At 36.1% G+C, this 12572-nt stretch overlaps 1 protein-coding gene and 1 pseudogene across 1 annotated transcript; one reads left to right on the forward strand and one right to left on the reverse strand.

Annotated features, from left to right (window-relative positions):
* The first annotated feature begins 660 nt into the window (after positions 1-660).
* On the forward strand, positions 661-6406 carry LOC114368112 (annotated as a pseudogene).
* Positions 6407-8154: 1748 nt separating this feature from the next.
* Positions 8155-8874, reverse strand: LOC114425912 (ABC transporter A family member 7-like). Its single transcript, XM_028392890.1, has 3 exons — positions 8781-8874; positions 8599-8681; positions 8155-8293 (listed from the first exon to the last, which is right to left on the reverse strand). The coding sequence occupies exons 1-3, from the start codon at positions 8851-8853 to the stop codon at positions 8174-8176; spliced, it is 276 nt and encodes a 91-aa protein (XP_028248691.1). The 5' UTR covers positions 8854-8874; the 3' UTR covers positions 8155-8173.
* Positions 8875-12572: the final 3698 nt, after the last annotated feature.

A 12572-nucleotide genomic window follows, 5' to 3' on the forward strand; every position in this document is an offset into this window, starting at 1 on the left:
GGGACCCATAGAATAGCCCTCTTTTTCCTTTTTATAGGAAAAAAGGGGAGGAGGTTGCCGCCTAGCTCTCTTCCAGCTCTGAAAAACACTCTGGAAGGTCTATTTCAAAATTTCAAAATTACTATTTGCACCCCCCATTTTGATAAGTTCACCCCCTTCTTTCGTAGTTTATGGAAAAGTTACGGAAGCCTTACGGAAGCTTATAGGACTTGATTTTCTTATTTTTTCTCTTCCTTATCACCCATATTAAGTGAAATATGCTTGTTTTGGGTTATAGGAATTTTACGGAAGCATTACGGGTGTTCCGGAAGCTCCGGAAGCCATTTTTTAACAAAACGGGGGAGGTGGTCGCCACCCAGCTCACCCAGGCAAGCTAGGTTGCTTCTACCTTAAGCAAGAAATTGCTCAGAATTCTCTAGAAGGGCCTAGATTCAAAAATTGCTATTTGCACCCCCATTTTACTAAATACACCCCCCTTACCCTTTCTTTGCTGATTCTTTTTCCGTAACGTTACGGAACTTCACAAATTACGTAACGATACTTTTTTTCTTTCCGTAATGTCACGAAACTTTACAGATTATGCAACCATCCCCTTTTCGGCTTCTGGAATGCTACGGAACTTTACGGATTGTACAATAATGTTTCCTTTTGACTCCCGATATGTCGCGGAACTTCATGGATAGCTTAACGATGGGTGTCAAGTTCCTCGAAGCGGTGAAGCGAAGGTTGTATGACATCAAACAATGGTCCCCGGACGAAATTAGGGTATGACAGTAGCATTACATGGATAAGACCTACTTATTTTGATCATTGGTATATATATTGGCTTCTTAATTATTTTTTTGTTGCATATTATGGGTTTATGCTTAAGCCTTGGCACAACATTTTAATTAATGAGAAATTTTATTGGTACAACAAATTGTACAATTTTACTACTAAGTGAGAGAGAAGAGAGATAACTTTGAGACATAATAAATGATGCACTAAGAAATAGACATAAAAAATTACGTATAAATTGTTGTATGAATATTGTTACAATATCCTTTGTAATTGGTTAAACACAAACCTTTTTTTTCAGATTTGGTGGGTGTAGTACATGCATGATTTTTTTTTTTTTTATTTGTAAGGGAAGTTATCTTACAATTTAGTTTTTTTTTTTTTTTTATAAGTGTGTTGCTTAGAGACACTTGTGCCTTTTTTATATTTCATTTTCAAAGTTGCTTGTTTATATATATAATTTGTTTAAAGTTAATATCTTATTTTCATATAGAAAACATACAAGTGGTTGCCTTAATATGAAACTATTGTAAGAGTTGCTTTTAAATACAAAATGTTATAAGATTGGGAAGAGTACAATGTCCAAGTTATGCATGGGTAAGGACAAGGGTCATTGGATCATTCTTGAAGTGAGGCAAATATTAGAGGCTTATTGGGCTAGAGCTAATTTCAAAGACAACAGTGACACTAGGAAAAAATTGGGCAATTGACAATGGAGCCTTATTGTATACTAGTGGATTTGTTTCTATTGCATTACATCATAAAAGAATGGTGATTAAAATCATATGTTCAACTTATGTTCATTGATTTTAATTATTATATTCATTAACTTGTAATATATATGTAGGTCCATCAACATAATTGAGATCCCACAATATGTGATCTAACCAAATTGTGTGGTTTTTTTTAATTTAAAAATCCCATTTGTTTTGCTTGCCCTTTTATACAATAATGATTCAGGCCTATAAATGCCAATACATTTTAATTAAATTTGCATGTTTTGAATAACCAATACAAAATTTCCAATACCCCATATCATTTGCATACGTGGAAGTTAAGGGACTAAAGCTCCATGTTGCCGAGATTGGAAGTGATCACTCCTTGAACACCCTACACTTACCGGAACATTGTTGATTCATTAAGTTCTTCAAATTTCATTTTTTAGTGATAATTCTGTTGGTGAAGGTCAAAAGGCACTGGTTTTCTTACATGGATTCCCAGAAATATATGGTATACATGGAGGCACCAGATGATTGCTATAGCAAAAGCTGGCTACTGGGCTATTGCCTTTGATTTCAGAGGCTATGGACTTTCTCAGCATCCTGCGGAGCCACAAAAAGCAAACTTACTTGACCTTGTTGATGATGTCGTGGGTTTGTTGGCTTCACTAAGCATTACCAAGGTATGCAACAACATGTGCTATACAATACAATTTGAGTAATATCTATTGTAACGACCCACCTCGTCGCTACGATATTAACACTCTAATATGCAATAATTTCAATTTTTATAAAAAGAACTCCCTTAATTTGCTTATGAAAATAGAAGTAATTTTGTCCCAACCTACATTCGCTAAAACATACACATTTGCTTAGGTGAATATATATATATATATATATATAGGAACAACAACTTAGTACATGTCATCCAAATGATGGAAAATTAAAATCTGTTCATGCATATAAGTAAAATCTGAAGTTTACATCTTTAATTCAACAAAATGACTCATAACCCAACTATGGAGGAGTTGATAAACAAAATACAACTCTCTCCCAAAATAATGCCAACGTTGTCATGTCGGCTCGGCGGATCCTCACGAGAATCTTACTCCTTGCACCCTACTGCTCCCATGAATAATGTTCGCGATCATCACTAGTATCAACCACACAATACAAAATTGCAAGAGTGAGTTCATTATAAAAAGAACCAATACCAATTACAAATAACCACAATTAGCAAGAAACATAGGCAAACATTATCAGCTTACACAACATTCATTATTCGACACTCACATCCAACAATTGTTCATCATCCACATTCAACAATTACTCATCATCCATCCATGGATCCAATCAAGACTGCATAATGATGCATGTACCTGACTCAACTCTCAGATGCAATGTCGTACGTACCAACAACCAAATCCCAGAAAATAGCCTAAGCGTGTCCACACGACACTCTCACTTAGGAAACCATGCAGAGTTCATTGAGACCACCAGATTGTGCACGTAATTGCCCCCCCCATAGGTGATCAGCTTGGGGCCCAAAGGAGTTCCCTACCAGGTGACACGCCCCCTTAGTACAAAGTATACTATGCCACAATTATTTTATTTCCTGTGTCATATGAGGTATGAACGTGGCCAAAAGCAAGTGCCAAAGACCATGGACCAATTAAAGCGCCTAAGCATCCCCTCAGAAATGCTTAGATTCTTTAACCACACTTGTCCCCCACGAATGGGCCATCTGACAAGGTCAGTGCACTTCCCCCGCATGAACATACACTACATACGACGTATGAACGTGGCCAAAAGTAAGTGCCAAAGACCATGGACCAATTAAAGCGCCTAAGCATCCCCTCAGAAATGCTTAGATTCTTTAACCATGCTTGTCCCCCATGAATGGGCCATCCGACAAGGTCAGTGCACTCCACCCCCCACGAACATACACAACATCCAATGTATCGAACATGGGCACCATCAAGTGCAATGACCATGGACAAATTAAAGTGCCTAAGCATCCCCGCAGTGAATGCTTAGATTCTTTAACCACTCTAGTCCCCCATGAATGGGCCGTCCGACAAGGTCAGTGCACCCCCCCATGTATATACACAACATGCACATGCCAATGCATTTCCAACATCAGTCAACATTCCATTTCCATATCATTCTCAACATAGATATCATCTCGTCTCAATGAAGTTATCAACAACAACAACAACATCATTTCATATTCACATAATCATCAACATTAACATCAATCATGTTGACATGGTCTTTATTAACAACGTCATCTCAAATCAATATCATCATAATTATCAATATCACCACATATCAATTAAAATCCTCAATAACGACATCAACAATAAATCGCATTCCGCACATATATATTTCTTTCATGCTTGAGATTCACACTTCCCAGGTCTTCAAACAACCCAAATCAAATAGAGACAACAATTTCATTCATCACAATAAATATATATATATATATCGCATCCCATTCGTCAAAACACAGTTTTTCTTGAAAACCAGCATGCAACATCAATATCAATGTATGGTGTCCCATTAGTTAAAAACATTATTTCTCTTGGAAAACCCGCATGCACATCAAGGAAAATTATATCGTATCCCATTAGTTAAAAAACATCATTTTCTATAAAGGAAAAATCAGCATGCAACAGGGACATGCAGTTATTCTCTTAGCTAAGTTTCCTAACCTTAACTATGGTGTTAAAACGGTAAATTTTATAATAAACTCCCCTCACCTATTGTGAGCTACCCGCGGGTTCCTCGTCACGTCACTTGGAGATTTCTTTTTCATCCCCGTTCGTCGGTTCCATGCAAGCCTCTACCATACCAAAATGAAGGAGACTTAATATGGATTTCAAAAACAAAGCTAATAACAATGCTCTAGATCAAACACCCGTGTCACTACATAAAAGTGGTGAGAGCATTTCGGGTTTTACAAAGGGACATCATTTTGAAATCCGATCACGCCAATGTGACCGAGGTTCAGTGAAGGTAACGAAAATAACACTCATTTCATGAAAAGATAACGTTTACAAAGTCTTTTTGCTCTAGGGTTTTTCAAAGGAAGCATAAAACATGCAATGGTGGTTCCAAAGTCAGAAAAGATGCAAAGACAAGCTAAAACTAACAAGGAACAAGCATAGAATCATGGTTACCTCAAGGAAAACCATGAAGGTTAGACCGGGCTTCGTCCTCAACTGAAACTGTGAGGCAAGTTGGAAGATTCTGCTTCGGTTGAAGGGTTCCTCTCGGTGTGGGGTTCCAACGGAGAAAAATGGCAATTTGTGGTGGCTACTGGTGGCTGTGGGTGATGGAGAAGAAGCTTGGCACATTGGAAATGGTTTTGGAAGAAAGAAGGAGAAGGAAATGGCGTTTTTCCAAAGCTACTTGAACTACAAGGCTCAAAAAGCACAAGTGACTAATGCTCTCAGAAACGGAAACGTTGTGCACACTGCAGACGTCTTCTCAAAGATCCCAATGGTTAGATCATGTACAAGTGTTCTGTGAAGCTCCAGACCCAATTTCGAGAAGATGCAATGATTAACAAAGGTTGGGCAGCATTTTTACCGAGACAACTTCATGTAGCTTCCTTGAGAAGCTTCATTAAGAGGCTTCCTCGTAGCTTCTTTGAGAAGCTTTCTCGAGAGGCTTATTTGAGAAGCTAGATTCTTATCTACCCACTCCCCTCTATGAACTAAATTCACCTCTTTGAAAATAATTACGGATAAAATAACACAACAAAATAATCAAACATCAAATATAATCACTAATATATATATATATATATATATATATATATATATATATATATATATATATATATATATATCAGGGTGTTACATCTATCATACTTAAGAAACTACACGAGTTTCAAGAATTATAGAATAATACATTTCATAGACGATTCTAAAATTAACAAATTTTATCACCAAATTTTCCATTAAAATTTGCCTCAAATATAAGCAGACCCATAGTAAAGAGACCAAGATAGAAAACTAAAATCATGGTTGATTTATATCATATACTTATGTGTTTATATCAAATGCAAAGCGAAAAAACAACACCCTTTTGATTCAAGTGAAAACTTAGGCTAATTGTATGTGCTTGTTGGTAGTTAAGGACTTTGGTGCCTTTCCAGGATATATTGTTACCTCTCTCCATCCAGACAAAGTAGATTCAGTCATAATGTTAGGTGTTCCATTCATGCTTCCAGGTCCCTCTGCTATTGAAAACCTCCCAAAAGGCTCCTACGTTATTAAGTGGCAGGTGTAAATTCTGTCCCATCATTTTCATCTCCCCCTTTGTCAATAATGAACTAATGATTAACTATATTTAGGAGGCTGGGAGGGCAAAAACAGATTTTGTTCGCTTTGATGTTAAGTCAGTTATAAGGAACATCTACACACTCTTCTCTGGAAGTGAGATACCAATAGCAGGTGATAATCAGGAAATCATGGATTTGTATGACCCAACTACTCCCCTACCACCATGGTTCTCCGAGGAAGACCTGACAACCTATGCATCACTATACGAAAAATCTGGCTTCAGATTTGCATTGCAGGTTCCATACAGGTAATCCCAGTACAATACCTCTTCTAGAAATCTAAAAATGTGGAATCTTTTTCCTTGTATTTCAATATTGGCATGTTATTCTCAAGAATTGAAATCTTATTCTAAATAATTGTATACAACTAAGGTTCTTTTATATGAGACATAACATGTCATTTTCCTGAAACCAGGTTTCTTAAGTTGAAGTCTTTTGTTTCAATGCTCTAAAATAGTTTTAGTTTTCTAGTCTAGGGTACTTCAGTAATATTATCATAGCTAATGATCCACAGAGGACTCTTGGAGTGGATAGTGGCATTGCTGGAATTAGTAGTTAAATGCCTATTGGAATCTATAGCAATTTATGTTCAGATTCATGTACATGGCTATTCATGTACCTAGAATATACAATGCATGTACTTGGGAACTATAATCATCATTAATCTCGTTGTAAATACAAAATTGTAATTACTAGATCAACCGAGTAACTCTAGTTATTCAAAAAATTAATTCTCTGCTAGTAATCCTTTAAAACTTTCGCAAGTTGGTATCAAAGCAGGCTTGGCCCTATGATGTCTCTATTCTGCCTCTCAATCCCAAAAAGAGGGAATATGATAGATGACAGTTTCTAAGTAATAGTTTGAATCAATAATGATCATCATTGTGATTAAAGAGAGGCCAGGTCTCATGAATGCCTGCAGTAGGAGGGATAGCTCTGGTTTCTTGAATACCAGGAAGAGATTCTGCATTCCTATCGTTCTATCCTGTTTCTCAATCTCTGTTTTAGCACCCTAATGCATATTATTCATAGATTGCTTGATCTATGAATAAAACATACAATTAACATGACCTATTCACCTTTATATAAAATGCACAATTGCACATAAACAAACATATGTATTCTTTAAATGTAAATTGATCTTACCTCTTATTTGCATTTCGGTTCTCTGATTTTGTTTCTCATGTCCATCCACCACTTTTCTCAATGTCGACATACCATCCACATTTAATTTTCTAGACAACTTTGTGTTTATCTCATTAGCAAGAATAGCTGCAGGATTTTCTAATTCTCCACAATACCCATGACCAGACATGTGCAAACATTCATTCTTCCCCATAACTATAGTTGATCCAATCTCTGATATGTGGTTTAGCAGTTCCATAACACGAGACTCGTTACTAGGGATAACCTAACAATGATATAAAAAGCAAAGAACAGATTTACAACACATTATTAGATAGAAATTTTCATAATTATCTTTTTTCTTCACCCAGAAAAAATTTCAACAACTAACACAACCAAAAGGTCAACCAGAAAAATCAGAAGTTGGTAAAGAATGGATTTAAATTTGAAAGTAAAAATAGTAAATTGCAAGTTCATATATTGGTATTGGTTCATTAGCAAAAGGTTAATGTAGTCCATTGTGCATTTTAGATTATAGCATATTTGAAGGAAATAATCATTTTTTTGCCAGCTTCTTGAGATAGCTTTAAAAAGAATACAATATTTCAAAGAATTTAAGTGTTCCTAAACAAGCCTTCAGCTATACTAGATGTGCTTTAGATAAGTATAATACATGCAAACATATTCAAAATAATTTGTGGAGCACTTATTGGGCACAAGATTACTCTCATTGTGAAAGTGTTTGAAATGCCTGTGCCTGTGCTTGTTCAGTTCACAGTACCTCCTCCCCATGCTCCCGATTCTGCACGCTCACACGCACAATTACAACTACTCTGCCTTGATGTTTGACTCAAACTAAAGACTAATTCTGAGTGATTGCCTATATTTCCTTTTTTTAATATATATTATGCCATAATTTATACTTTAGTTTTTACTTACTAATTACTTGTTTGATCCATACATGAACTTAAATCATATGGAAGCTAAAAAATACATGTCGAAAATCATGCAAGCTTATCTAATTATTTTAATCAAGTGTTACCTTACTTGATTAATAGACAAGAATTGTTATCAAAATCCATTAGTAGTTGCATGCAACACAGCAATGCCTACTGATTCACTTTCCTGTTATCACATTAGGAAACATTACATTGCCAATACAAGAATGTCCCTTGCCTTGTTGCTTGCTAATCCCTGACATCTAAACAGAAATGGAGAATGTAGAGTTCTGCGTGCATTGATTCTGTAGATAATAAATAGGAAGGTCCAAAAAGAAAGCAGGTTCCAGAAAATTGGTGTTCTCTGGCTCTGATTCTGATCCCTACTTTTTTATAGACGAAATGAAATTAAATTTAAACATAAAATAATATGAATAAATAATACATGCATAGACAATGTCAAGAAATTTTATACTATCATCCAATTTTATACTAGAAAGTTTGTTGACTTTTCAGAAGCTAACTAACTAATTTTTTTAAAAATCATACTAAAGATGGTTTTTGATGGGTTGGTAGGATAAATAGGGTTACAATTGACCGGACATGCCTATTAAACTTGATAAATAACTACATAAAAGACACTTTCAACTTACTAGAAAAAATGGTAAAATGTTAAATACTAACTCACCACTACATTTGATGCCAAACTAGCCATAATATCAGAGCTGTATATAGTACTCAAGGTACTTGGAATCATATTCCTAGATATGACTGTAAAAGGGGGGAAACACAAGGAGTTAGTTAAGTAAGAAAAATGAAAAGAAACAAAATCAATTTAAGGAGAAACATATATTTATATAAGTTTTTTACTTTCTCCAAAAGATTGGTTAGTGCCAATGAAGAGCATAGTGACAGGGTAAGAGCTATTCCTCCTACAGGACATGTTTGGAAAATCAGAAAAGGGGAAATAATTTGTTCTCACAACGCGGTAACTTGCAGTAGAGGAGGCCACTCTGGAGGGCTAGGAATAAGACACGTGGCAAACTGGTCCAAATCTGAATGCTCAACGCCGCACTCCTCCTCGAGACACTTGTCCTATTGTCTCCTAACACAAACACAACCACACTTGTTCTCAGCCTTGTCCAATTGGTTCTCCACCAACCTTTGGAGTAGAACCAGCAAGAGACACAAAATGAACGCGGACAGGATGAGTCCAATGTGATCAATTGGTGTGGGAAACAGGATCACGAGGTAAAAATCATCAGAAGCTCTCACAATAGCAGTCTGCTTGGCACTATAAAGTCCTCAGTGTTGTGACACATACACGCAATGCATCCGTTGTCAGTAAAATTACTAGCAATGGAAGCCTCGAGCGCGTGATCATAGTTGCGTGTAAGTGACACTCGGCCACCATGTCCCACAACAAGCTAAGTAAGCATGGAGCTCGTTGTAGAAATTGAAAACCTTCTTTGGGTGCAGTAGGCCAAGGCCATGTATAGCCAAGCTGTCCATGACAATGTCTGGTTGGCTTCCTAGCACGCCTGGTGACTGCACTGGATATGCCAAGGCAGTGTCATAATGTTCCATGCCGGTTGCTGCTGGCTTCACTCCACCCCAATAACCAGCTAGTTCACAAACTATACTTTATCATTGGGTAAGCTACTTCACAAACTATGCTTAATATCAAAGCATTCATAAATAAAAGAAAATGCATCGTATCAAAATTTATTAATAGGATTTAAGGATCTAAGACCATGCTTCGCATTGTGATGTTGCTTTCCTCCATCTACTAGATGGTTCAGACCTGACATTTGCTTATTGTTCTGTAATTTCTTTTGAAATTTAGTATTCTCTTTAATACCAGTTAAGAATGATAAAGTAATGTTAAGATACCTTATTTTCTTCTTTTATATACCTCCAGTATTGTCTTTAAGGATCTAGGACCATACTTCACATTGTGATGCTGCTTTGCTCCATCTACTAGATGCTTCAGACCTAACATTTGCTCATTGTTCTGTAATTTCTTTTGAAATTTAGTATTCTCTTTAAGGAATAGAATGATAAAAGATCGGTCGACCTCTACAAGAGAATTTCCAAAATAGTGAAGCATAAACAATGATAAAAGATCTTGTCCAATTGAGGAAGCGTTTTATCCAACAAATTATTTGTATAAAGAAATCCAACATGTTGTTATTGGGTCATTGGACAAAAAATGTACAGTAAGCACCACATAAAAACACATCGTACACACTACTCAAATAAACGTCAACTGACCATAATAAAAAAATGTAAACAATCCAAATGTCTAGTGTGAAACAAAAATTCCATCTTTCTCATCTACATGTTGCTAAATTCCATGTTTTTAATATGTAGAAAATATGCTGCCCATTTGTTGTGAAGTGTTGTCATGGTCTCTTTGTCTAATGGTGTTGTATTAGAAAACCACTGCAAAATTGAAAATATGAAAACACATGGTTCATAAAACATTGAATTAGACTTTCATACAAAAGTAACAATTAAAAACTATTTGAGCCAACATACCCTATTCCATTCATTCTTCAATCTGCCACTCACTATGCACCACATCCAATGCATGACATAATATCCACACTCATGAAATATGACTCTAAATGCAATATGAAATATATTTACTAAATCTACAATGATGAAGGTAACATATGGCAGTAACTCAAAAACAATTTTGAAGACATAATGACATACCTTTGATTCAATCCATTGAGGTCCAGCTTGATCTCCCTTTCCTTACAAACTATTGGTTAATGTCTTTATTGCACTAGTTTCAAAATACCAGTAACGTATATAATATCAAAAACATTGTGTTTAACCACTATAATTGTTATACACTATTTGACTTTAAATTTACTAAGTAACCTGTTAATTGCACCCTTGATGTTAACATCAGGCTTCTTACGTAGAGAACATAACCAAACAACAATATTGTCCTGTGGACACAAAACAATAAGTTGCCAATGTGCCCTGAAGACAAAAAACATGAGTTACACAATTATAATGTATTTTGTAAACATTGTTCAACATCAAGTGGACTTACTGATTCAGATAAGCTCCTAGGCTCCATTGTGATTCAGATAAACATCGTCAATTTTGTAAGTTTTATATTGTAGGAAACATCAATTATCAGTTAATATATAATTTGAACAACTACTAAACAAAATTAACTTACATGGTCCACAGTTGTAGTATGAATATGTTCAAACATTTGTCACCTAAAATTATCTCGGTTACATCTTCATGTGTGATGAAAAAACCCTTTTTGACATTAGGAATCCCAAATTTTGCCCCATCCCATGGCAACTGAAATGACTTTTGGTAAACATCTAAAAGGTTCTTAACCAATTCTCCCAATGGATCAACTGGAGGCACTGTAGTGTCTATGCTTGTAGATGTAACCCTTTTCGGCATACACATTTGTGAATCCTACATGTTTAATGAAATTTCAATTGCGATAGCTTTCAAGAAAAATGTCGTTGCAATTAATATTGAGAGGGAAAACACTATACCTCATTAGCTACAAGTTTCACAAGATGTGTCGGCCACCTAACGAATTTCCCAATAGCCTGCCTCACAAATTGAATCTCTGATGTCGGAAAAGGGACCTGAGCATCATTGTGGCAAACTTTGACAACACTAACCCTAACCACATCATCTGTATAAGGGACATTGTGTATGGTGCACGCACTGTCATACATTTTTCCCAATGCAACTAGTTTAGTACACTGCTCATGAACTACGTACAAGCCCATAGTGTCGATGTGCACATCAAAAGGCTCTTTAGCTAATGGAATTGTGTCAGCTTTAGCATAACTCCCCTTGGTGCTCACACATGCAACTACCACTTATATATCAAATGGCTCAAGTAGCGGTGAGTGCTGTGATGGAATTTGGGATAACTTTAATTTTATTGCTTGCTTTAACTCTTGTTTAATTAATTCCAAGCTGTGTTTGTTTTCCTCTTCTACTGTCCTCCTCCACGCTTCCTGAAAGTTTTTATTTTCTTACTCTACTTCTTTTCTCAACTATTCCTCAAGTTGCCAATGATTTAAGCCAGTTGTTGTTCACTGATTGATGTACAAGAACTGTTTGAGCTATGAGATGTCTGTCCAAAGTACTACTGGCTAATTGTGACACCAGTTCTTGCCACACGTACACGACCTGGATGCTCTGGCCAGCCAATAGCCGTGTTTAATATGTCATCACAACCATGCGGAACAAAGCTTCCCTAGGTCGTTTTTTCTTCTAAAGAGTCCTGTTAAAAACACAGCATGACATTAAACATATCATAGGTTTTGATTGATGTACTAAGTAAGACTGTGAAACGCGGAGGTAATTACTCACAATTTTGTCTGATATTTCTTGGGCCGCTGTAGAGGTCATCTGCCCATATCGCTTTGTGTGGGCAATCTTCCACTTTACCTGTCTTGAAACCGGTGATGGTGGGTCGAGACTCAATGAAGAATTTTTAGTAAATTCTGCTTGCTATTCTCGTGTCTTGCTTTTTTCGTCCAATAATTTTTTTCCAGTAGATCATAACCCCCACGAGACAGTAAGTGGGGGCAGTCATTGTATTTTTGAATTTCCTAAGCCTTTTTCCGTATTCCCTTACAAATAACCACCAACAATTTT

Source organism: Glycine soja, chromosome 9 (genome assembly GCF_004193775.1).
Source record: "Glycine soja cultivar W05 chromosome 9, ASM419377v2, whole genome shotgun sequence".
Classification (NCBI taxonomy): Eukaryota; Viridiplantae; Streptophyta; class Magnoliopsida; order Fabales; family Fabaceae; genus Glycine; species Glycine soja.